Source organism: Pongo pygmaeus, chromosome 2 (assembly GCF_028885625.2).
Source record: "Pongo pygmaeus isolate AG05252 chromosome 2, NHGRI_mPonPyg2-v2.0_pri, whole genome shotgun sequence".
In the NCBI taxonomy this organism is placed as follows: Eukaryota; Metazoa; Chordata; class Mammalia; order Primates; family Hominidae; genus Pongo; species Pongo pygmaeus.
The window spans coordinates 100,163,920-100,190,206 of NC_085930.1; the positions used below are offsets into that span (position 1 = coordinate 100,163,920).

Consider the following 26,287-nt stretch of genomic DNA (forward strand, 5'->3'; position numbering starts at 1 on the left):
ATTGGGAGGCTGAGGCAGGAGAATCGCTTGAACCCTGGAGGCAGAGGTTGCAGTGAGCTTGAGATTGCGCCACTGCACTCCTGTCTGGGCAACAGAGCAAGACTCCGTTTCAAAAAGAAAAAAAGAAAAGGGCCGGGCGCGGTGGCTCAAGCCTGTAATCTCAGCACTTTGGGAGGCAGAGGCGGGTGGATCACCTGAGGTCAGGAGTTCGAGACTAGCCTGGCCAACATGGCGAAACCCCGTCTCTACTAAAAACACAAAAATTATCAGGGCATGGTGGCGCGCCCCTGTAATCCCAGCTACTCGGGACGCTGAGACGGGAGAATCGCTTGAACCTTGGAGGCGGAGGTTGCAGTGAGTCGAGATCGTGCCACTGCACTTCAGCCTGGGCGACAAGAGTGAAACTCCGTCTCAAAAAAAAGAAAAGAAAGAAAAAAAAATCCACCTGTACCTTCTGCTAATCAGTATATATATTCAAGGCAACTTGAATCTATGCTTCTGGATTGCAATCCTCAAGCTTGGCCCAAATAAACTCTCTGCTTGCATTTATTTTGCCCCAGAGTCTTCTTCCTTTTAGGTCGACATAACCATATCTGATACCTAGGGTAATTTTCTGGGCTTCTCGCCTCTCCCTTTCTCCCATGCTTTTCTGTGCTCTCTAAACGGGCCCGGTAGAGTCCCGCATTTCCACATTCCACAGAGATGTTTTCCTTCTGTGGCCCCGGGCCCTGCCAGACAGCGCACCGCGAGGCCAGCACTTCGGCGGTCTCCAACCTTTGCCTGGAAAGAGCTCAGCAGGCGAGCTAGAGGCCAGATCCCAAGACCCAGTTGTTTTGCTCAGGGAAAGGAACCGCCGGGGCTCCAGCCTGCAAGGTCCACTGCGCAGCCTTGGACACCGCCCCACATCGTAGGGCCCTGGACCCTGACAACGCCGGAACCCGGCGACCGGAGCGTGCGCGCGGCGGACCAGAATGGCTGACGTACCGCCCTGCCGCGAGGCCCGCGTAGAGGCGGAAGTTGAGGGGACTGACGCAGATGCGGGAACTTTGCCTCGATGGCACTTTCCTGTCCGTGACTCCGCCCCCGCCAGAGGGGCTAGGCTCCGGGATTCAAGATGGAGGCTCTGAGTCGAGCTGGGCAGGAGATGAGCCTGGCGGCCCTGAAGCAGCACGACCCCTATATCACCAGCATCGCAGACCTCACGGGCCAGGTCGCTCTGTACACCTTCTGCCCCAAAGCCAACCAGTGGGTGAGTGCCGCCTGGCTCTGAGGACGGCCACCCGGCCGCTGCCGTCTCTTAAAGGGGCCGCGCGGGTTGCTGTGGGGTGGGGGACACAGCAAGAGGCCAGGGCGGTGGAGACGAGGCCAGGGTCTGGCGAAGAGCCCAGCCAGAGCCTGCGGGGTGTCGGATCCGCCTGGGATTGGGGGATAGGAGTGAGAGAAGTGGCTCGAGACATCCCAAGGAAAAGCCAGTGGAGGAGAGGATTGGAGCAGAATCAGTCCCTTGGCGTTGGGTCTGGGGACGTGGGCGACCTGCCTTCTTTGCAGAAACATTGAGGGTTCTGAGACCGGTGGGGTCAAAAGGGTGTCTGAAAGCTTGTGTTTGAGGCTTTGCGGATTATTAGATAAATTACATGTACATTATCTATAAAATAAACATTCCTCCTCTCCCCCTGGCAAACGTAAATGAGAGCCCCTTTCGCAGAGGTCATTTGGGTTTAAAGTTTACAATCCAATTAGTTTCGATTCTTGGAAGGGGGGGTGGGTGGGTCCGGCTTTAATCAAACTACACAGAGTTTCGGAAAAGCTTCCAAGGCACTTAGGAAAAGGGCTTCCGTGTTCACTGGATCCCCGAAGACCTTTGTACAAACAAGAGAGACCCTGTAAATGTGTTTTGTTCCGTCTATGATGCTGGTGATGTCATCTCTGAATGCTCCCCTCGGACTCAGTACTTTCTGGCTTTCGTGCACTGGAGAGGGTCCGAAAAGTTACAGTCTGTTTACTGATTCTTGTTAGCCCCTGCTTGAAGCTTTGTTAGTTGTTTAAAAAGCATAATTTCCCACTTTCTTGTAGTTGACCCTTCCTAATTAACTCATTCAGCTACAGGCTTTACACTTAGAAAGTAATACGTAAATGCTTGTTGGATTGAATTCACCAATGACTGGAGTTCACATTTCAGTAAGATACGAAATCCTTAAACTAACAGAGAACTCTGGAAGATGACCGTAGCGTGTTGTTTACCCTATAATACAGATGCATAGATTATTTTTATCAGTAATTTATCGAAAATCATTTGGCATTTATGAACAGTTAATTCAGACGAAGAGTTTTTATAATCACGTTGTTTATCTTTGCCTCCTGGAAGAGAAGGAGATATGGGAAGCCACAAGGAATAAAATTGTAGATTGTTTTTTAAATGTAGCTATTTTAGACATTGCCTTAGTTTGAAATTTTATGAATCTTTTTTCTTTTCTTGGCCTGTATATAAATTTGTGAAATATGGATTGCAGACAAATGGTGAAGACTTGGGGCTAGGACTTTTTACTAAAGAGTTTTTCTAGTTTTTCACAAAGTCTTTCAATATTTTAAAAGTTTACATTGTGGAGTTCTGTTTTAAATATGAAATACAAGCTATAATAACCTGAATTGAAAAATAAGCTGCTACTGTTTATTTGGATCCTGGCACATAGAGCATGACAAAAATCTTTTCCCTCTTTATTATTTTACAGTGAGTTGTAATTTTGCATGACGTTTTTTGGTGGGCAAATTTTCTTTTACTGTAAGACAGTTGATTACCAATTTCTTATAGTAATAACCTAACATTTTAAAGGTAAGAAAAAGCCTCTGAATCCTTAGGAAGGAAAATAATGATATTTAAGCTAGGGTAGTACTTCTGGAAGAAATCAAGATGATCAATTTTCTAAATTTTTTAATCCCAACACATTCAATATATGACTAACATTTAAAATGTTAATAATGTGTTGATTACAGTAAAATATTTAGGTCCATTGTAGGCTGTAAATTGCAGACTAATAAGCTTATTTATTTTTTAAAAAACACTGAACTGTGTTTAAAACCTAAATACACTCTTGTCACAGAAAATGAACTATGGTAAAGGCCTCCAATAATTACACTGAGGCAGGGTATACTTTCAGTATTCATGATTCTTCAAGTTCTAAAAATAACAAGCTGATTTTGTTTGGTAGTAATTCTTAACCACAAAATTTGCTAGTTGTGAAAATGTACAAAAACTCCCCAGTGATGAAACAAAGTATCCCATAAGAAAATTTCGTTCCTTTCCTTTTTAAAAATTAACTTGGATAAACTTAAAAGAGAAGAAATTGCAGTATACAGGACCTTAGCTTTAAAGTTAAGAAATCTGGCTAAAACATTTTAGCTATAAAAAGTGAAGGTTTATTCTATGATTTTCTCCTTTACTAATTGAAAAAGAAAAATGCTGCAGATACAGATATGTTGCTGGATTAAACATTGCATATGCTTATGCACTGAAAGGATATATTAGAAATGGTAACCACAATTTGTGGAATGAGAGGGAGACTTTACCTGTTCAAAAGTGGTTAATTTTATAATAAATGAAATGAAACAAGTTGGTCTTCAACGTGAAGCATTACTTCTCCATTGGGACTATTTGGGGTCTGATTATGGGGAAAAAAAACTAATTGAGTCATTGTCTTTCACAGGAGAAGACTGATATAGAAGGGACCTTATTTGTATATCGAAGGTAAGTTTTTAAAATATGTATATTTGTTTTTAACAGTCTAGTGGTGAACAATGTCAGACGGTTCAGTTCTCTTGTACATTTGTCTTTGGAACCTTCCTGCCAGTACCCTTGAAGTTTTCATCTTTCCCTAGCTGTGAAATCTTAACCAGGTTCTTTCTTTTCTCTGAGCCTTTCTGTGATTCAGAATAAACTGAACTAGAATTTATATTACCAGCCTAGCAAAGCAGTTTCAAAATAATAATGATTGAGTCTAAAACGGATGCCTGCCTCTCTCTCCCTACCCCCATATTAGAAAGAAAAAAAAAGATATATATTTGGGGAAACGACAATACATACATAGACTAGCTCTGTAAAATAATGTTATTGAGAGGTCGATCCCTCTGTTCTTTCATTACTACATGAGTGGTTGTCTTTTATGACTGGTTCTGTCCTCTTTCCCAACCCACAGAAGTTCTAGATTATGTACAGTGTCTTATTTGAGAGTTCTTTAGAAAGTTTGGATTATTCATGATGGTGTATTTTTTATTTTTAACTTATTCAAAAATTCATTATCTTTAAGATTGGTTTGCAAATTGCAACTTTTTTGTTAGGCAGCTTTTGGGGCCTAAAGACAACTGACAGTATATGATAGTCATGGGGTACTTGTTTTCCTGGATTCCTCTAAGGTCTTACTCTGACAGGGGCAGGTTCCTTCCCTTGTTTTCTAAAGCTTAGGGAGTCAGCAGGAGTTATTAATGATATCTGGTCTTTTCTCTTTTTTTTTGTATTGAGTTGCCTTTTAAGGATTGCCTTTCTGCATTGATGCCAATTTAAAAGAATTTGTCAAATACTCTTCTAAATTTTGATACAAAGCTTTGAGATCTTGTCTAAATGCACTCATTTTTTTCTTCTTTTAAGTGTAATTCTTTGATATTTGTACACCAAGCTCTTTTTTCTTAGACACTTTGTTTGTTCCCTGCTATTCATCTTTCTCCTTTTAAAAAGGAAGGGATCGGCCAGGCGCGGTGGCTCACGCCTGTAATCCCACCACTTTGGGAGGCCGAGGTGGGCGAATCACGAGGTCAGCGGATCAAGACCATCCTGGCTAACATGGTGAAACCCCGTCTCTACTAAAAATACAAAAAATTAGCTGGGCATGTTGGCAGGCACCTGTAGTCCCAGCTACTTGAGAGGCTGAGGCAGGAGAATAGCGTGAACCCAGGAGGCGGAGCTTGCAGTGAGCCGAGGTCGTGCCACTGCACTCCAGCCTGGGTGACAGAGCGAGACTCTGTCTCATAAAAAATAAATAAATTAATAGGAAGGGATCTTTACCCTCACTCCCTTCATTACTCTTCATTAGCAATATAAATCTCTAGAAACTCTGTTATTAGAACCTTAGTTTCTATGATATTTGGAAAAAGTACTTTACTGGCTTTATTGTTATCCTACAGAGGCACTGATTGTAGAAAGTAGGAGATTTAGTGTAGTGGGTGGCTGGATTTAATACAATTCACGGAGGCTTATATGGTACTGATTCTAATTAAAGGAGATGCAAGAAACTGTGTTTGGAAAATGTGAGACTATTTTGTGGACCTTGGATAAAGGTATACCAGGATGTCAGACTATCACTTTGCAGCAATTACTTCATATAGTAGAAGCTTGGATTTGGAGTCAAAAAACCTGAAACTGAATCCTAGTTATATTTGTAACTCATTATTTGTGTGACCTCAGGCACAGGCCTTAATCATTCAAAGCTTGTCTCCTAATCTATAGAATAGTGTTCTGTTAACACCCCGGCTATATCGTAGAGAAACAAATGAAAAACTGTGAAGTGTTAGGTACATGTGAAGAGTAAAGGATCATGTACCGAATCCCTCTGATACGGGAACCAAGGATGTTTCCTATTGTAGGATTCAAGGCATTTTCCGTCTAACTCAGGAGCACTATGTAAATATCTATTTGGTGCAAGAAAAACATTGTTGTAATGATGGGCAGCCATTATAGCCAATCCAATTGAATGATATTTCATTCAGCAACTGTGTGTCTATCTTGGGATATATGTGTGAAAAAAGTAAGACAAAAGCTCCGTTTGCATGGGGCTTACATCCTAGTGGGGGGAGGACAATAAATATTAAAAATAAGTGGTATGGATAAAAGAGGAAGGTTAGCGGTATTGAGCTTGGGAGCATTAAAAAGGATAGTTCAAGTAGGCCTCATGAAAAAGGTGACATCTGAACAAAGGCTTGGAGATGAGATAGCTGTGCAGCTTCTGGGGCAGTAATCCAGAAAGAAGTCTTTAGGTAGAAGCACACATGCAGAGAGAGTGGCAAGGAGCCCAGTGTGGCTGGAGAGTAGGAGCTGGAGAAGAGCCATAGGAAATGAAGTCAGAGCGGGGAGTACATCAGGTGGGGCCTTGGTGGCCTCAGTAAGGACTTTGGCCTTTACTCTGAGAGACTGTCTTTGGAGACTTCTCGTCAGAGGAGGAGTATGATCTGACTTAAATTTTTTGTTTACAGGTGTAAGTGCTGATAATATTGTATAATGTTCTAATGTATTCTTTTTTGAAATGAAAATAAAGTACATAGTAGATAACATTTCTACAGATTAAATGGTAACTACATATTTTTTTTTCTTCTATTAAATCTAAGGTCAGCTTCCCCTTACCATGGTTTTACCATTGTGAATCGACTAAATATGCACAATCTAGTTGAACCAGTGAATAAAGATTTGGAATTTCAGCTCCATGAACCATTTCTTCTGTATAGAAATGCAAGCTGTGAGTATATCTGTTTTATTATAGTTATTACATTTAAAATTGAGTGACTTTAATTTCTGTCAATCCATTATTTAGGAAGTTTCAAATTACAAAACAAAATATGGTCTCTATTATTATAAATGAGTCTGTTAGAAAGATCAAACCTTTTAAACTGGGCTCTGAGGCCAGATGTGGTGGCTCATGCCTATAATCCCAGCACTTTGGGAGGCCGAGGAGGGCAGATCACTTGAGGTCAGGAGTTCAAGACCAGCCAGGCCAACATGGTGAAACCCCGTCTCTACTAAAAATACAGAAAAAAATTAGCCGGGCTTGGTGGCGGGCGCCTGTAATCACTTGAACCTGGGAGGTGGAGGTTGCAGTGAGCTGAGATCGCACCGCTGTACTCCAGCCTGGGCAACAGAATGAGACTGTGTCTCAAAAAAATAAATAAATAAACTGGGCTCTGAAACTGGAAACATTCTTTTGTATGTAATTTAGTTTACTATTTCATTTAATAGCACTACATTTCTGTTGTTGGTTTATTAAAATAAGGTTTATGCCTTTGTTTTTTTGCAGCTGTGGACCATCAGCTGCCCATGTCCCTAAGCAACAGAACTTAGTTTGGGACACACAGGATGGGAACAGATACAGATAATTCTTTCCACAAAGAAAGTATTATTAGTATTAGTATTATTATTATTTTCTTTTTTTTGAGACGGAGTCTTGCTCTGTTGCCCAGGCTGGAGTGCAGTGGTGCGATCTAGGCTCACTGCAAGCTCCGCCTCCCGGGTTCACGCCATTCTCCTGGCTCAGCCTCCCAAGTAGCTGGGACTACGGGCACAAATAAGTGTTGGGATTACAGGCGTGAGCCACTGCACCCGGCCAGAAAAATATTGTTTTTGCCCAGAATAGTGGCGGTGGGTTGTTGTTTTTTTTTTTTAAGATATTTATTACTTTTTCTACTTTATTTTGTCTGAATATGTTTCTAAGTAAGGTTTTTCTATCTGTTTATTTAATTGAGTGTCTACTGGTTACCAGCACTGAGCCAAGAGCTATGGTGCTTTAATGTTAACGATACAGTTACCTGTGTGGTGTAAGCAGGCAGTTAAGTCAACTGAGACTCAGAGATGCATAACTATTACCCTGTTGGAGAGTTAGGATTATGACTCTTCTTTTGCTTTTTAGTCCAGGGTTCTTTCGGGCATTTTTACAGTCTCTGGTAACGATTGGATGTAGTCAGCAAAGCTAGAGTGGCCCTTCCAAGAAACTACAGTACTAAAAAATATACTTGATTCCAGTATGTTAGTATGGATATTGAAGGTATGGGTGTTTGAGGACAGTTTGTTGGACATTGACTATAGGGATATGAAAACTGGTTATGGTAACAATGATTGTGCTCTAATTAGCCTCTAAGGATATAGTTGGAGAAATGTTGCTTCTAACTTAAAAAGTAAAAGTTAATGTGTTTGAATTTCACTTGGCCAGGAGGTAATTGGTCTTGGGGTATGTCTTCAGTATAAAATAGAAAAAGTTACTAAAAATTATACACCTCTTAATTCCCTGAATGAGAAGTAACAAGGCCTATTTTAAAGCTAGAAACCCCCAAGTTCTTTTCCGTAGCACACTTTTAAGTATAAGTGAAACAGGTTCTGTCTTTTGACTTCTCAGTAAACTATTTGTCCAGGTAATTACCTCTCAGATTTTAAATTCTGTGGACATATTAGACATGCTTTGTAATAGCTATAAGTTCAGATGGATTTATTTAAACTAATGTTAACAATATAATTATTTCAGATTGCTCTTTTCTTTATACTGAATATTCCATTAAAGGGAAAATTCGGCTGGGCACAGTGGCTCATGCCTGCAATCCCAGGACTTTGGGAGACCAAGGCAAGCAGATTGCTTGAGCCCAGGAGTTTGAGACCAGCCTGGGCAACATGTCAAAACCCCCTCTCCACAAAAAAAATAGAAAAATTAGCCAGGTGTGGTGGCACACACTTGTAGTCCCAGCTACCCAGGAGGCTGAGGTGGGAAAGTCGCTTGAATCCAGGAGGCCGTCGAGGCTGCAGTGAGCCATGATTGCGCCACTGCACTCCAGCCTGGGCAACAGAGCAAGATCCTGTCTCAAAAAATGAAAAGAGGGTGGGAGAAATTCTGCAAAGGAATACGGATCCAATTTTTTTTTTTAAGTGAAATAGGCTTAATTCTGCCTGGAAACTTAATCTAGCCATCACTCCTAAGTGGTTTGGTTATTAAAGTAGTCAGTAGGGAAGGTTATCCAGACCCAGTTACCATTTAGCATAAACCTGAGATGAATTGTATTATATTTTTTTCACAAGGCAAAAGTCCTGTGAAATTGAAAGTGTGACATAACACAAATGTAATTGAACCATGAATAACCAGAAGCTAACTAATCAGAGCTTCAGTCATCTGGAAATATTTTTATAGTTCGTGTGTGGAAGAAATGAAGGCAAATTATTTTTTTTTTTTTTTTTTTTTTTCTTTTATTATTATTATTATTATTATTATACTTTAGGTTTTATGGTACATGTGCGCAATGTGCAGGTAAGTTACATATGTATACATGTGCCATGCTGGTGCGCTGCACCCACCAACTCGTCATCTAGCATTAGGTGTATCTCCCAATGCTATCCCTCCCCCCTCCCCCCACCCCACAACAGTCCCCAGAGTGTGATGTTCCCCTTCCTGTGTCCATGTGTTCTCATTGTTCAATTCCCACCTATGAGTGAGAATATGCGGTGTTTGGTTTTTTGTTCTTGCGATAGTTTACTGAGAATGATGATTTCCAATTTCATCCACGTCCCTACAAAGGACGTGAACTCATCATTTTTTATGGCTGCATAGTATTCCATGGTGTATATGTGCCACATTTTCTTAATCCAGTCTATCATTGTTGGACATTTGGGTTGGTTCCAAGTCTTTGCTATTGTGAATAATGCCGCAAATTATAAGAAAACAAGCTAATACTAGGTTTTACTTTCTGAAAATCAAGCAGATATCCAGAGAATAACCTGGGGTCAGCATTAAAATGTCAATATTTTATAACTTTAACTCCACTGTAGTATCATAGGTTAAATTGTTATAATGAGACCTAAAATCATCAGGAGTATTTACTATGTTAACTAGAACATTCTTGGGGAGAAAGTGAACTAACGCATTTTACTTTAGGAAATTTTCAACTGATTGAAACAAAAGTTTTCTTAGTTGAACAGAAAACTCACTTAACCAGGTCATTTCATTAGGGAAAGTATTTAAAGGAATAGCTGTATTGGGGAGAAGTGATAAGACAACAGAAAATGATTTTGTGAGTGTTAAGGCCTCTCTTGAGTGTGTGATTTGTCTACCTAGTCTTAAAAGTGGAAAATAGTCTTGTCAGGTCAGCGAGCTATTAAGTTGTTTAGGGATTTGTTCTTTAAATAAAAAGTTAGTATCTGATTATGCATACAGGTAATTATACCTGATTCTATAGCTGCTCTTCTGCCATTCTCTTGTGGGAAATACCATCAAGACACCTGACCCATTTAACTCAAGTTACACCTTCATATCCATCTTCTTTCATTCAAATTAATTTTTGGAGTTAATGTACTAGAACAGTAAACCATAACTTTTTTTCAGTTCTAAGTTGTTTTATTTATTTTTAAGAGTTTTTCTTTCTTTTTTTTTTTTTTTTTTTTTGAGATGGAGTCTTGCTCTGTCACCCAGGCTGGAGTGCAGTGGCATGATCTCGGCTCACTGCAAGCTCTGCCTCCCAGGTTCATGCCATTCTCGTGCCTCAGCCTCCCAAGTAGCTGGGACTACAGGCGCCCGCCACCACGCCCGGCTAATTTTTTCTATTTTTAGTAGAGACGGGGTTTCACCTGTTAGCTAGGATGGTCTCGATCTCCTGACCTCGTGATCCGCCCGCCTCGGCCTCCCAAAGTGCTGGGATTACAGGTGTGAGCCACCGCGCCCAGCCAAGAGTTTTTCTTTGTAAAACATGCCCATCTACACCCACCCCACCCCTCAAGAAAAAGATAAAATCTTACAGAGAAAATTCTTACACTGACTAAGGGCTTAGGCTTGGTGATTCTCTTAAATCTTTGTGGGGTGGTGGTGGTGGTGGTGGTGGTGCTGGTGGTGGTGGTGGTGGTGGTGGTGGTGGTCGTGGTTGTTTTCAAAAGACAAGTTCTCACTGTGTTGCCCAGGCTGGTCTTGAATTCCTGGGCTCAAGCAGTTCTCCCGCCTCAGCCTCCCAAAGTGCTGGCATGAGCCACCATGTCCAGCCTCTTGAATCTTTTGGGAACAGTGTATTTTTATTCTGTGCAAGGGCCTTTTGGCAGCCACAAGACCCCAATGGGACTGCAATGAAGAATGGAGAGGTTATAAATTCTGGAGTTATTGAGTAGTAGTGGTATTTCTAGCACCTTATTTCTGATCCTCAACTTACAGGTTAAGAAAACAAGAGGCTCAGAGTTGTTTAGGAACCTGCTCGAGATTCACAAAGGTAATAAGTGACAGATGGAGAATTTAAGAGTAGGTCTTTCGGGCTTCAAGGCCAGTGTTCTTTCCACTCTACTGTAACAATAAAATTACTTCATCAATCCATATTCTAGAGCAGTGCTATCCACTAAAACTTTGCAATCAGGGAAAATGACAGTTCCATGTCAGCACTGTCCCATATAGTAGCCTGAAATGTGGCTAGGGCAAATGAAGAACACTTCTTTTTAGTTTATTTAATTTAATCTATTAGAATTTGCGTGGCTGTATGTGCTGGCAGCTGCCATACTGTACAGTGGAAGTCTCAGCATAAGTTCATGTGCTAACATGCTCTTTGTTGTGCCATACCTGAATCAACTACTTGGGAAGCTTTGTATTAGATTTTTATGTGTCCTATTTAGTCATTCCTTTTTGAAACTTACAAATGATTTCTAGATACAAAAGCTGCAGAATATATCCCTGAGGGTGGCTTTGCCATGGTAACACTCTTTTGGCATGGAATTTAGTTTGCAGATAAGAATTCTATTCTGGGCTTTGCCTTACTGACTACAACCTTGGCTAAATCATTTAAACCACTGATTTGACCTATTTATCTTAAAAGGCCAGCATGAAAGTAAGGTATTTTGTTAGGCATTTACAAATACAAAATATCGTAGACTGTGTCTCCATTCTAGACTCAACAAATGATTTCATTAGTGAACGAATCCTAGGGACATCAGTGTTATCCACACCCGGCCTATTCAGGTTCTCTTATAACGCAGGCCTGTGATATGCTTCTTCCTATCCCTTCTGGTAGTACCATGCACGAGCTGCAGGCTCTTTTGTCTCTTTACAAGTATGATTTTCAAATGTTGTAGGGGCCGTTACTAGAAAGCCTGAGGTATACATTGGAAAAATATATATATTAAAAATGAGAAGTCTTGGCCAGGTGTGGTGGCTCACGCCTGTATCCTAGCACTTTGGGAGGCCGAGGTGGGTGGATCACCTGAGGTCAGGAGTTCAAGACCAACCTGGCCAACATGGCGAAACCCCATCTCTACTAAAAATACAAAAAAAATTAGCCGGACATGGTGGTGCACGCCTGTAGTCCCAGCTACTTGGGAGGCTAGGCAGGAGAATCGCTTGAACCCAGGCAGCGAAAGTTGCAGTGAGCCTAGATGGCCCCATGGCACTCCAGCCTGGGAGACAGAGCAAGACTCCATCTCAATTAATAAATAAATAAATAAATAAATAAATCTGGGCTTTGGGTTAGAAGGAAGATGTCTTCCTGAAAAATAACCATGGGCCTTCCCTCATACAAATTTAAGGTTCAAGTTGTACCATTCATTTAGTATCATTTCTTACCCAGGTCAAGAAATTAACATAAAATTAATCATCAGCTGGTGATTACACTAGGGCATCTGGCAGAAGCAAATGTAGATCCCTTCTGGCAAGATACGTTCTTAGCCCAGGTTGCCCAGGAATATCAGACATGTCTCATGGTCTAAAATTACTAAATATACAAGGAAATGCTTTGCAGTGAATGAAAGGTAGCATACAACAAACAGCAGGATTATACAACCCTTCCCAAAGACTTTAGTTCATGGAAACTAGAGACTCTAATGGATGTAAATAACCAGATACAGATTATAAAATAAAGTAAAAAGAAGGAACAGCAAATGTGGAAAAAGAATAAAGGCCCTGCGCGGTGGCTTACGCCTGAAATCCCAGCACTTTGGGAGCCGAGGCAGGTGGATCACCTGAGGTCAAGAGTTCGAGACCAGCCTGCCCAACATGGTGAAACCCCATCTCTACTATAAATACAAAAAATTAGCCTGGCGTGGTGGCAGACGCCTGTAATCCCAGCTACTCGGGAGAGACTGAGTCAGGAGAATCGTTTGAAGCCGGGAGGCAGAGGTTGTAGTGAGCCAAGATCACGCCACTGCACTCCAGCCTGGGCAACAAGAGCTAAACTCCATCTCAAAAAGAAAAGAGTAAAATGCTGCCAGGCACAGTGGCTCACACTTGTAGTCCCAGCACTTTGGGAGGCCAAGGTGAACAGATCACTTGAGCCCAGGAGTTCAAGACCAGCATGAGCAGCATGAGCAGCATGGCGAAACCCTGTCTCTATAAAAAATACAAAAAATTAGCCGGGTGGACCTGGGAGGTTGAGGTGGGAGAATCACCTGAGCCTGCGAGGTTGAGGCTGCAGTGAGCCATGATCACGCCACTGCGCTCCAGCCTGGGTGATAGAGTGAGACCCTGTCTCAAAAAATAAAAGAATAAAAAAGAATTAAATGCTATAAAAAAAAAGGAAGATTTGAAAAATAGCCGAGTAGAACTAATAGAAATTAAAATTTTAATTGAAAGACACTCTCTACTTGGATTCAACAGTTAATTGGTAATAGCTGAAAAGAATTGGTGAGCTAGAAGATATATCTGAGGAAATCCAGAATGTATCCAAAAAAAGGACAAAATGGAAATATGACAGAGTGATTAGAATTATAAACTGTAACATTTGATGGATAAGAATTTCAGAATGATAAAGTAGATTTGTAGAGAGGCAATATTTGAAGAGTTGATGACTGGGAATTTTCCAGAATCCATAAAAGACATAAATCTCAGATTTAAACAACAGAATGAGCTCCAAGCATAAAACATAAAAATATAGCCGGACGCTATGGCTCACGCCTGTAATCCCAGCACTTTGGGAGGCCTAGGCAGGCAGATCACTTGAGGTCAGGAGTTCGAGACCAGTCTGGCCAACATGGTGAAACCCCATCTCTACTAAAAATACAAAAATTAGCTGGGCCTGGTGGCGGACACCTGTAATTCCAGCTACTCAGGAGGCTGAGGCAGGAAAATCGCTTGAACCTGGGAGGTGGAGGTTGCAGTGAGCCGGGATCATGCCACTGCACTCCAGCCTAGGTGACAGAGTGAGACTCTGTCTCAAAAAAAAAAAAAAATATATATATATATACACACACACACACGCACGCACACACACACACACCCAGACACATTCTGATGAGATATCAAAGGCAGAGACAGAAGCAACCAAAGGTTACTCAAGATTGAGTGTTTACAAAGGAACACCAGTTAGACTGACAGCATGTTCTTTAGTTGCAGCTACTAAATTTAGAAGACAAAAGAATAATATATTCAGAGGACTGAAGAAAAAAACAACCAATAATTCAGTAATCCAAGAGAACAAAATAAAGATACTTTTCAACAAAAACAACAGCAGTTGTCTCCCCAGATTCTTGCTGTAGGAGCTCCCACAGCAGTGTTGTCAGTGCAGTAGCCACATGTGTCTATTGAGCATTTGCAGCGCGTGACTGGTAAAAGCAGACAACTGGTTTTTCTCTTTCTTACAGCCAAATGCTCCACAGTATAACCTGATTAATTGAAAATATTAAGATACAGGCTTGTGGTACCATCAAGCTCTATGAAATTGGTTCTGGCTTTTAATGATTTTATTTTGTAAAAAGCAGTAACAAACTAGAAGCTGTTCAAACCTAAGCATTCCAAGATTGTGATGACGGCAGATAAATTGATTAATGAGGTTTTGTGTATTCAAAAGATTCCACTGCAGAACATAAATAGGATATCTTAGCTTTCAAACCAATAAAAACCAGGAAGTGGGAAAAAAGTAAATAGAAACCATGGGAAAAAGAAAGCCCAAAATAAAATGGCAGAAATCAATCAATTTAGAACAAATGTTAAGTGAACTAAACTTGCCAGTTAAAAGACTCAGATTGGATAAACATATAGAATTTGCCTACATACTGTTTTAATATTTTTAATTATTTTTATCTATTTATTTATTTTTTAGAGGTAGGTCTCGCTGTGACACCCAGGCTGGAGTGCAGTAACACACCATCATGGCTCTCTGCAGCCTCAACCTCTGAGGCTTGAGTGATCCTTCCATTTCAGCCTCCCAAATGGCTGGGACCACAAGTGCACCCCACCACTCCCGGCTAATACGTTTTTATTTTTTGTAGAGACAAGGTCTCTCTATATTGTCCAGGCTGGTCTCAAGCTCCTGGGCTCAAGCAATCCTCCTATCTTGGCCTCCCAAAGTGCTGGATTACAGGTGTGAGCCACAGCACTGGCCCTGTATGCTGTTTTCAAGAAACTCTAAAAACTCTAAGATCTGGAAGGTTTGAAAGTAAGCAATAGAATGAGATTTATCAGGCAGCTATCAAGCAAAAAAGGCTGGTGTCTCTGTGTGAGTGATACACGGTAAACTGTAAAGCAAAAAGCATCATTAGGGATAAAAGTTACCACATAATGATGAAAGGAATAAGTGACCTAGAAGATAAAATAATTTTGAATGATATATACTTAGTATATGTCAGAATTGCAAACTGAATGTTAAAAATCCCTAATTATAATGACAGATTTTAATAAGCCACTTTAGTAATTGACAGATAAAGCAGACAAATTTTTTTTTTTTTAAGAGTTGAGGTTTTGCTTTATTGCCTAGGCTAGTCTCGATCTCCTGGCCACAAGTGATCCTCCCACCTTGGCCTCCCAAAGTGCTAGGATTACAGGTGTGACCCACCACATCTGGCCACAGACAGTAAAGTTATTGGATAGTTGAACAATACAGTGAACAAACATCATATGATGGACATATAAAAAACCCTGCTGGCCAGGCGCAGTGGCTCACTCCTATAATCCCAGTACTTTGGGAGGCCAAGGAGGATGGATCACGAGGTCAGGAGTTCAAGACCAGCCTGCCCAAGATGGTGAAAACCTGTCTTTACTAAAAATACAAAAAAAAAATTAGCCAGTCATGGTGGCTGGCGCCTGTAAGCCCAGCTACTCAGGAGGCTGAGGCAGAGAATTGCCTAAACTCGGGAGGCAGAGGTTGCAGTGAGCCAAGATCACACTACTGCACTCCAGCCTGGGCAACAGAGCGAGACTCCATCTCAAAAAAAAAAAACAAAAAAACAAAAAAAACCAAAACCCTGCTGCTCTCAGTGATGAAAATTTTGTCCAGTTCTGCTACTGACATTAAGTGATGATAAAGTCTGTCTGAGGAGAAAAACAAAAAATCCTACTTCTAGCAATTACAGAATTTGCATTTTTTTCAAGTATATATTAGAGGTTTATAAAAATTGCCACATATAGGCCATTCAGCCAAAGAATTTAGGGAGGAAAATAGGGAAATCTGAGTAAAGTTGAAGGAAAATAGTAGAAATTAATTGCAAAAAGTAAAAATTTCTTTTTTTTTTTTGAAATAGAGTCTTGCTTTGTCGCCCAGGCTGGAGTGCAGTGGCGCGATCTAGGCTCACTGCAAGCTCCACCTCCCGGGTTCACGCCATTCTCCTGCCTCAGCCTCCCGAGTAGCTGGGACTACAGGCGCCCGCCACCACACCCAGCTAATTTTTTTGTATTTTTAGTAAAGATGGGGTTTCACTGTGTTAGCCAGGATGGTCTCAATCTCCTGACCTCATGATCTACCCGCCTTGGCCTCCCAAAGTGCTGGGATTACAGGTGTGAGCCACCGCGCCCGGCCTAGAAATTTCAATAAAATAGAGCAGATCAACAAAACAAAAAACTCCACTATAACATGATCCAGCAACAACCATAAAAAGAACAAGGGGAGGTACAATATGCAGTATTAGGAATGAAAATATAAATATGTTCCAACTAAAGGAAGAGAACATGCATTTTTAAAAACAAGAAGCCACTGTGAAGAACTTTTGCCTGTAAATTTAAAACTTGGATGATAAAGACAGTTTCCTAGGAAAACATAGTTTAACAAAAATTACTTAGGAATAAATAGATTTGAATGGACTCATAAATAAAATAATTGGGCCAATAGACTAAAAATCTCTCCCATCACTTCTAAAGAAAATGCTGAGAGGAATGTTCTGTTCAGTAAATGGCACTAGGACTGTTAGTTCTCCATGTGGAGACCAGCCTCTGTAAAGGTAGCTACGGGGTTCATACACTTCTGGTCTAATCTTCAAGGGAAACTTGTCTCCAAAGGCCGCTCTTCTGTGATGAGGAAATCATGCTTCTGTGATTCACTATTCCCTGAGCAAGGTGGTGAGCAACATACCTCCCTATTATACATACCTGCTACAGGCAACATACCTCACTATTAGGTTGGTGGAAAAGTAATTGTGGTTTTTGCAATTAATGTCAAGAACCACAAATATTTTGCACCAACCCAATACATACCTGCTACAAGCAGCACACCTCACTGAGTAATACTTCTCTTAGAAGATGTTTTTCCTCAAGACCAGTGTCAGAGGTCTTTTGATTTTCACTGTGGACACCTCTTAGGAATAAAAGTAGTAATGGGGAATCTTTTTTTAATATCTATATGCTTACCTATCACTTAATTACAAAATGCCCCAAGAATATTCTGTGAAGTGTGTTCTGAGGAATTTTTTAAGAATCTAAACCTGGCATGTGAATCAATAATAAAGTACAGTCATGAGTCACTTAATGTCACTTAACAACAGGGATATGTCCTAAAAGACACCATTAGGCAGTTTTGTTATATGAACATCATAGAGTGTACTTACACAAACCTAAATGACATAGCCTACACACCTAGAATATATGGTATTGCTTTGAGGCTACAAACCTGTACAGCATGTTAATGTACTGAATGTGAGAGGCAGTTATAGCACATTGGTAAGAATTTGTACATCTAAATACATCTTAAGAGAAAACATACAGTGAAAATGTGGTATTATAATCTTAAGAGACCACTGTTAGGTATCAGTCTGTCACTGACCAAAGCAACATTTGTGGCACATGACTTGTAAAAGCAAACAGAACTGATTTTTCTCTTTCTTACAGCTAGACAGTCTACAGTATAACCTGGTTAATTGAAAGTATTAATAATATAGGTTTGCGGTACCATCAAGCTCTATAGAATTGATTCTGGCATTTAATGATTTTCTTTGGCAAAAACTATTTCAGTATTGCATTTTGGGCCAGGTGCAGTGGCTCATGCCTATAATCCCAGCACTTTGGGAGGCCAAGCCAGGCAGATCACGAGGTCAGGAGTTTGAGACCAGCCTGACCAACATGGTAAAACCCCATTGCTACTAAAAATACAAAAATTAGCCGGGCGTGGTGGCACGCACCTGCAATCCCAGCTACTTAGGAGGCTGAGGCAGGAGAATCACTTGAACCTGGGAGGCGGAGGTTGCAGTTAGCCAAGATCGCACCATTGCACTCCAGCCTGGGCAACAGAGCGAGACTCAATCTAAAAAAAAAAAATTACATATACTCCATCTCAAAAAAAAAAAAATTATATATCTCATATATATAATATATATGAGATATATAATATAATATAATATAAATATATATATAATGTATAATATCTATATAATATATATGAGATATATATTATATATGATATATATTATATATGATATATATAAAATATATCATATATATATCATATATATATAATATATATAGTGTTTTACCTTGTTTTTAACCAAGGTGATTATTCAACTCGGATACATACCTTAATTCAGTGACATTTATTGAATATGTCATTTGCCAAGCACTTTACCAGCTGCTATACCATATAGATTAAAACTACTGTGCACTTTTAAAGAATTTTATTTATATTTTTAGTCCTTAGGTTCTATTGTATTTTCTTAGAAAATTATAAGCTGAAGTTACTAAACTGTGTTAGAACTTTCTATGTCAAAACTCTGCCTTCTTGGTAAGGGTCAAGATTCTTTTTTTTTTTTTTCTGAGACAGGGTCTCACTCTGTTGCCAGGCTATAGTGTCCAAATGATCCTCCATCCTCAGCCACTGCCCTGAGTAGCTAGGACTATAGGTGTGAGCTACCACACCAGCTAAACTTTTTTCTTTTAAATAGAGATAGAGTCTCTACAAATTTTTTGTAGTGATAGGGTCTTCCTGTGTTGACCAACCTGGTCTCCAACTCCTGGCCTCAAGCGATCTTCCCACCTCAGCCTCCCAAAGTGCTAGGATTACACTATAGCCACTGCACCCCGCTGGGTCAGGATTCTTAATGCAGTGTGCTACTACAGTAAGCCCAAAGCTATGCACGTTTATTCTTAAAACAACTCCCTCTAGATTAATGATAAAAATTACTGATTTAAGGTCTGTGATTTGAGAGTTATTGGTTGTAAATTTGAATGACTGGGCTAGTAACAGTGACAGTCTGATCTACCAGAGAGATAGTAAGGGTATTTACATATTTTTTCTTGGTCATTTTCAGCAGCAGTACTCACCCATTGTTTGGGAAGAGTATATGGTCTTGATTTTCTCTTCTCAGACCTAACCTTATTCTCGCCATAGACCAGTGTGTAATGGTAGTTTTAACCAAAAACAATGATTGTTTTACTTTATGTGCATGTTAGATATGGCATCTTTTTACTGGAAGATAATCATTTATAAGGACAACTTTTTCATGTTTCCTCCATGTAGCACCCTAAGGCATGTATCTCCCACTTAATGCCACTTTTTGTGTTTTTAAATGTTTTCTGTAAAACCAAAAGCAGTTTTGGGAAAATGGACAAAGCCCTTTTGAGTTTTTCAAAAGAACACAGACATTTCCCGAATTTTATTCTACCTCGACAGGTTTAAACAATTACAAGTTTGTGGTTTGTATGAAACACTTTCAAAGTGATCCTATGTGAGTAAAATCTGATCTGAAATTTTCTTAAAAAGGAGTTAATGTCATATATCTACTAGTCTAATATGTTGCTCTTTAGCCTGCTTAACTGAAAAAGACAATTACCTCTTAAGTATATTTAAAATGTTAAATAATATTGCTATTTAATATTTTTAAGAACTTACCTCCAAAAGCCAGAGAGAAGTACCCCTTCGTTTCTGCTTCACTTATCACTTTTCCTTTATATCGGGTATCAGTCTCTTGATATATAGTGTTTTTAATTAAAATTAGATCACTAGAAAAAGTAGGGAGGTTCATTTCCATAGTGTTGAAAATGCCGCTGCCAAATGGAAAGTTTTAGTAGAAGAAATGCTGTAGTGTGTGCTTTTTTTGTCTCTCTGCTTGTCCTTTCTCAGTTCAAGGGCAAGTCTCAGAACAGTAGAGATGGTAGGTGGCTGTTGGCATTTGGAGCAAATCTTCAGACTTTTAAAGCACAGCGCAAGAAATTTCCTTACAAGATAAGTTTATAATTTGTCCAGTCCAAAAATGTGAGTTCTCCCTCCACACTGAAAGAGGAATTCATAAACAACAAGAAAATTTCCGTGATTCATTCTTTGATATCTTTGAATTCAGTGCAGTACTTCTTTCTTAGCCTGAAGAAAGGCAGTCTTCCACCATCAGCTGCAGCACCGCTGTGCTTGGTATGATTCTGTAATCAGTGAAGGAGAAAGGGTCTGTGGCAACTGCATTAGTCTGGCCTTCTGGACCAAGATAAGGAAAGAGCCTTGCTGTTGCCACATTTGTAGATTGAAGAGGTAAAATCACCACGAAAACATAGAGGGACTTAAGACTCAGTGGCTGAGTCTGACTCAGTGACACTGTTAGTTCAAATGTTTTAAAAATACATATATTGCTTTCTGGCTCATTGTAGGCGCTGCTTAGTATTCTGGTAGAGCCTTTACCAAGTGCCTTCTTGGTAACTTTGTAAATCCATGAACATTTCAGAATTTCCAAAGCAGATTATTTTCATTATGATTCACTAATTACTGGCTTTTTCCCCCTCAGGTAGTGTCAGATAAAAGCACTTTTTATCTTTTTTTTTATTGTGGTGTTATCTTAATTGTAAAGATTGTAAAGTTAACCATGCCTATATCATTTATCTCTTTTAGATAATTATGTTAAATATTCAATACTTTGAATGTTTTTTCTTTTGAGAACTCACAAAGGAAATCATTATTTGTACCTAAGTGACAGAAATATGTTAACATGTAATATGTAGGTTTTCACCTTCTGTTTACACAATGAAGTTATCTGTGTATGTAAAAATTGAAACAGAGTAACCACTAGTCTAAGAAGACCGAAGCTCCTCTGGAGTGTGCAGAATAAACCTCCAGACTGGGCCCTTCAGGTTCAGTGCGCTGGAGGATCCAGGCAGGTCTGAGTCACTTACAAAGTCACTGCTTCCAGGCATGCTCAGCTTCTGCTTTTTCTTTTTTTTTTTTTTTTTTTCTGAGACTGAGTTTCGCCCTTGTCGCCCAGGCTGGAGTACAGTGGCGCAGTCTCGGCTCACTGCAACCTCCACCACCCAGGTTCAAGTGATTCTTCTGCCTCAGCCTCCTGAGCTGGAATTATGGGCACACGCCACCATGCCCAGCTAATTTTTGTATTGTTAGTAGAAACGGGATTTCACCATGTTGGCCAGGCTGGTCTTGAACTCCTGACTTCAGGTGATCCACCCGCCTCGGCCTCCCAAAGTGCTGGGATTACAGACGTGAGCCACCACGCCCAGCCTTTGTTTTGTTGTTGTTGTTGTTGTTGTTTTGTTTTGAGCTCTTTTGCCCAGGCTGGAGTGCACTGGTACAATCTCAGCTCACCGCAACCTCTGCCTCCCAGGCTCAAGCAATTCTTCTGCCTTGGCCTCACCATTAGCTGGGATTACAGGCACATGCCACCATGCCTGGCTAATTTTTTGTATTTTTAGTAGAGAAGGGGTTTTACTATGTTGGCCAGGCTGGTCTTGAACTCCTGGCCTCAAGTGATCCACCCACCTTGGCCTCCCAAAGTGCTGGGATTACAAGCGTGAGCCACCGCACCCGGCCAGCTTTTTCTTTTTAATAAAAGGAAAGCACAGGCTAAGCATTTTGCTACCAACATTTAAAAATTACCATATTTTATACATCCTTACCTGGATTTCTGATTTTTCTTGTGATAAAATGACATGTATGACCACACAGCACTTGGATTCCTGCAAGTACTATAGTCAGCCAGAGTTGTAGGTAAGACATTTTCATCACTGATCTCACCACACCCTGAGGTCTCTTATAGTCCGTGAGGTATTTGTGCTTACAACCCTGCTGTGGATGACCAATTAGTAAATTGGTAGAAAAATGTGTAGGAGAGTAGAAGTTAGGGAAAGGAGAGAAAAGAAGTTCTCCCCCTTTTTTACACCCCATCTGACCTATTTCCCAGATCCCTAACTGTAGATTTTTAGAAGCCTAGGAAATGGGAATTCAAATCCATGGAGGTCAAGGGCCATGCCTTTGTCTCTCCTTTATGATACATAAAGATGATATTTGTGTGGGATACTAGAGCAACTAGACTACCAGTTGGCGGGGGGTTGGACATGTCCAACATTTGGCAGAACCGTAATCATTTACACCAGCATTCCCCAACCTTTTTGGCACCAGGGACCGGCTTTGTGGAAGACCATTTTTCAATGGACGGGGATTGGGGGATCATTTCAGGATGATTCAGACACATTACATTTATTGTGTACTTTATTTCTATAGGTATTGTAATATATAATGAAATAATTATGCATGCAACTCACCATCATGTAGAATCAGTGGGAGCTCAGAGCTTGTTTTCCTGCATCTGAACAGCAGTCCCATCTGGGGGTGATGGAAGACAATGACAGATCATCAGGCATTAGATTCTCATAAGGAGCCACAATCTAGATCCCTCGCATGTGCAGTTCACAGTAGGGCTGGAGCTCCTATGAGAATCTATTGCCACAGCTGATCTGACAAGAAGCAGAGCTCAGGCAGTAATGCTCTGTTGTCTGCCACTCACCTCCTGCTGTGCAGCCTGATTCCTAACAGGCTACGGACCAGTACCAATCCGTGACCCTGAGGTTGGGGACCCCTGATTTACACCACATACTTTGGAAGCTGTACTTTAAGGAGCTGTGGGTACTGTGTGGCAGTAGCAGATATAAATCTTAACAGCAAAGGCAAAGCCCTAGTGGACTTCACTGTTTTACTTAGGGTTGCCCATTGTTTAAGAATAAAACTTTTGCAAGTGGGAGTAATCAGTTGTGGTATTGTTGGGTTTATTTTCCTAATTCCTAAAGAAGTTCAATGGTCATTTCATGTGTCTGAATTCTGTACTGAGATTATAATGTTAATGGGATTGTGGAAGGAGTATTTCGGGTTAATATATTCAGATTTGATTTAATTTAGACAGAGGCATCAAATTTTTAAATGATAAACTGAAGACCTTGAAGAGTAGCGTTTTAAAATTACCTGTCCTAAGTCTTTTAATCATTGTTCAATATTCAATAAGTAGATATTACAATTTAAATTTTAGAAGTTGGACTCATTCTCTACCATATTAGTGTTCAGTGGTGGTCTGAAATGAGTGGGTTTTTTGGCCAAAAGGGTTAAGCTGCAAAGATAATTGAATCACATTTTCCAGAGTTACTTGCAGATATACAACATCTCATCTACCTGTGTTTTTAACATGCCAAAATCTGTTATGATCCCACGTCAGTCAGTCTTAGGCTCCATATCCTTTTTCCTGTGTGTGTGTTTTCTGCCCCTCTATCCTAGAGCCTTTCTTGTTTTCTCACTCTTTCCTAACCCTTTGATGTTCTTGGAGAGCCTCCATGCTTATTGTTGTCTTAAAGGAAATGATCTGCCGAGGCAGAGGTATTTGCCTTTTCACTTGCCAGGGCTGACTTATGTTTATATACCTATTCCATTTTTATATATAAAAAATGTATTTGTCTATACCCAAAGCCCGTTTTCTTGTTTTTGTTTCCTGGTGTAAGAGATCTTTGTCAGTATCATCTTTAGAAATTGCATAACTTTTTCTCTTTATTTGTTTTCTCAAGCACAGAGTTTCAGGAAAAAGAAATTTTATAGCTCTTAACATCACCACCAAAAAGCTTTTTATTAAACCACCTTTTGTTTGGCACCATACTGAGAAAATCTCCAGCCTCCTCAGATCCTTCTAGAAAGTAGGTTAGATCTAAATAATAAATGAATCACAAAGACAACATATGTATCAGAGTGATTCCCAGCTCTGTTTCTGTGACATTTCACAGCATCTCTAGAATTCTCAAGGGATTTTACAAAGATACCACATTAATTTGGCTTTTCTTGATCTTGTGTGAGCCATGTATCTCTCTCAAGACAAGAAACAGTGAAATATTTCATATGAAATCATAATAGGTTGCTATATCTTTAAACGGGTCTAAGGAAATAGAAAACGCTTACTCAAAACTCCTCTTCTTAAAATTTCTCAATACAAAATAGTTCAAATACGTTTAATTTTTGTAATTAGTATTTTTTTTTTACATTTTCAAAAGAAAGGGGCCTTCATTTGAAAAACAAAGGAAACATTTAATGTTCGATATTCTTAGATGGATCTTGATATTTTTTGTGGAAGGCAATGAAATGTCCTATCACACCTCCTAACTTTTTTCTTTTTTTTTTTTTAATTAAAAAATTTTTTAAAAATAAACAAGGTCTCACTGTGTTGCCCAGGCTGGTCTTGAACTCCTGGGCTCAAGTGAACCTCCTGCCTCAGCCTCCCAAAGTGTTGGGATTAGAGGCATGAGCCACCACACCCAGCCAACTTTTCAATGACTTGTCTATCCTATGCAACATGACTGACTTAGGATAGCTGTTAGCAGTCACAATGTGTGGTATGTATCCATTAAGTAAGTAGTTTCTTTCTTCTTGAGAAAGGCCATTTGTAAAACAGTGTGCCATCATTTGCCATAGCAAGGCAATACTGTATTGCCAAAAGCCTGAATTCTCTGTGGCATAGTTAATCAGAGAAATTTATTTCAGCAAGTGAATTGTTGGCAGAATGTGTTGGGCCTTAGAGTGTAAGTTCTCTAGAGGGAAGAATGCCTAGCTTCAGTTTAAAGAGGAGGTCCTCTGCAGTTTTAGCTATCTGGTGAACTTGTCTGTCTTTCCTCATGAGTGACAGTGACAGGCTCCGTGGCAGCTCCCTGGGCTTTCTTGCCAGTTGCACGCACTGACCGTTTGATATGTTGGCAGACAGAGCTGATTCTTGGATGCGTGTCTGAACCTCTACAGGTCTGCTTTTGGCAGAATCGAGTGTGACTCTTATCCCTTACCCATTAAGCTATCATTGTGGCTTTCTTATCTTTATTTCTTCTGCAAACATGCCTTTGAAAGTGTTTGGCTCTTTTTAGGCAGTTTGATAATATACAAAAGCAGAAGGCATGTGTCTTATTTCTAAATTATATTGTATTTTTTCAAAGGAAGAGGGGGCATCTTAAATGAAGGTTTTTCAAAATAAGTTGACAGCTTTGATGGACTTACTTTGATTGTTGATAAGTAGTTCTTTCCTAAGAGTTCAGTTTAGAAGCCCCGGTGAAAACATATTTAATTGCTTCTGTTTAGCACAGAAAAAATTGTGTGTTCCTCTCTAAGCCTGATGTGTTGCATATCATAAACTTTTTTTTTCTTTTTTTTTTGAGACAGAGTCTTGTTCTGTCACCCAGACTGGAGTGCAGTGGCGCGATCTTGGCTCACTGCAACCTCTGCCTCCCGGGTTTAAGCAATTCCCCTTCCTCAGCCTCCCGAGTAGCTGGGATTATAAACATGCATCACCACGCCCAGCTAATTTTTGTATTTTTATTAGAGACGGGATTTCACCATGTTGGCCAGGCTGGTCTCGAACTCCTCACTTCAGGTGATCCACCCACCTCAGCCTCCCAAAATTCTGGGATTACAGGCGTGAGCCACCGCACGCGGCCACATATCATAAACTTTTCTTGTCACTGTGTATTGTTTTGGTATGTCCAGATTAATATAGTTTATTGAAGGAAAACAAATTTTTGTATTTGGACTTCAGTGTTTGGGGTGTTCATTAGCCAAGTTTGGAAGAGGCATATTTCAAGAAAGGTGGTCATGTGTAATTGCCATATATGGAGTCTTTATAAAGCCCTGATCTGATTTACTGTAGTTGGAGCAAGCCTTAGCTGTTAAGAGCGTAACTAAGAACCTGTGGTAGATAATGCTTAATAATTATCTCTAACAAGGCTGCTTCTGTGCTCCTTCCATTGAGATGTTAAAGCTGAGTGAATTTGTTGACTTACCATCATGTAAAACATTCCAAAATTACTTGTTATTCATTGGAGTTTGATTCTGTTTGGAGCACTCATAGTGCTTTGAAATTCTGTGAAAAAAAGAGGCACTGTGAAAATGGATTCCAAACATGGGAAACTCGGCCGGGCACGGTGGCTCGCGCCTGTAATCCCAGCACTTTGGGAGGCCAAGGTGGGCGGATCACGAGGTCAGGAGATCGAGACCATACTGGCTAACATGGTTAAACCCCATCTCTACTAAAAATACAAAAAATTAGCCGGGTGTGGCGACAGGCGCCTGTAATCCCAGCTACTCGGGCAGCTGAGGCAGGAGAATGGCGTAAACCCGGGAG

The 26,287-nt window shown here is 40.3% G+C and overlaps 1 protein-coding gene and 1 non-coding gene across 2 annotated transcripts in view; both read left to right on the plus strand.

The window, feature by feature from the left end:
- The first annotated feature begins 909 nt into the window (after positions 1 to 909).
- Positions 910 to 26,287, plus strand: part of DCP1A (decapping mRNA 1A) — a 62,907-nt gene continuing 37,529 nt past the window's right edge. The window contains exons 1-3 of the mRNA XM_054483867.2: positions 910 to 1,249; positions 3,702 to 3,742; positions 6,370 to 6,497. Of these exons, the coding sequence (XP_054339842.1) occupies positions 1,115 to 1,249; positions 3,702 to 3,742; positions 6,370 to 6,497 (304 nt within the window). The 5' untranslated portion in view covers positions 910 to 1,114. The remainder of the gene's footprint in view (positions 1,250 to 3,701; positions 3,743 to 6,369; positions 6,498 to 26,287) is intronic.
- LOC129034412 (small nucleolar RNA SNORD38) lies at positions 15,936 to 16,004 on the plus strand. Its single transcript, XR_008501889.1, has one exon. It is a non-coding gene; the product is annotated as a small nucleolar RNA SNORD38 (small nucleolar RNA).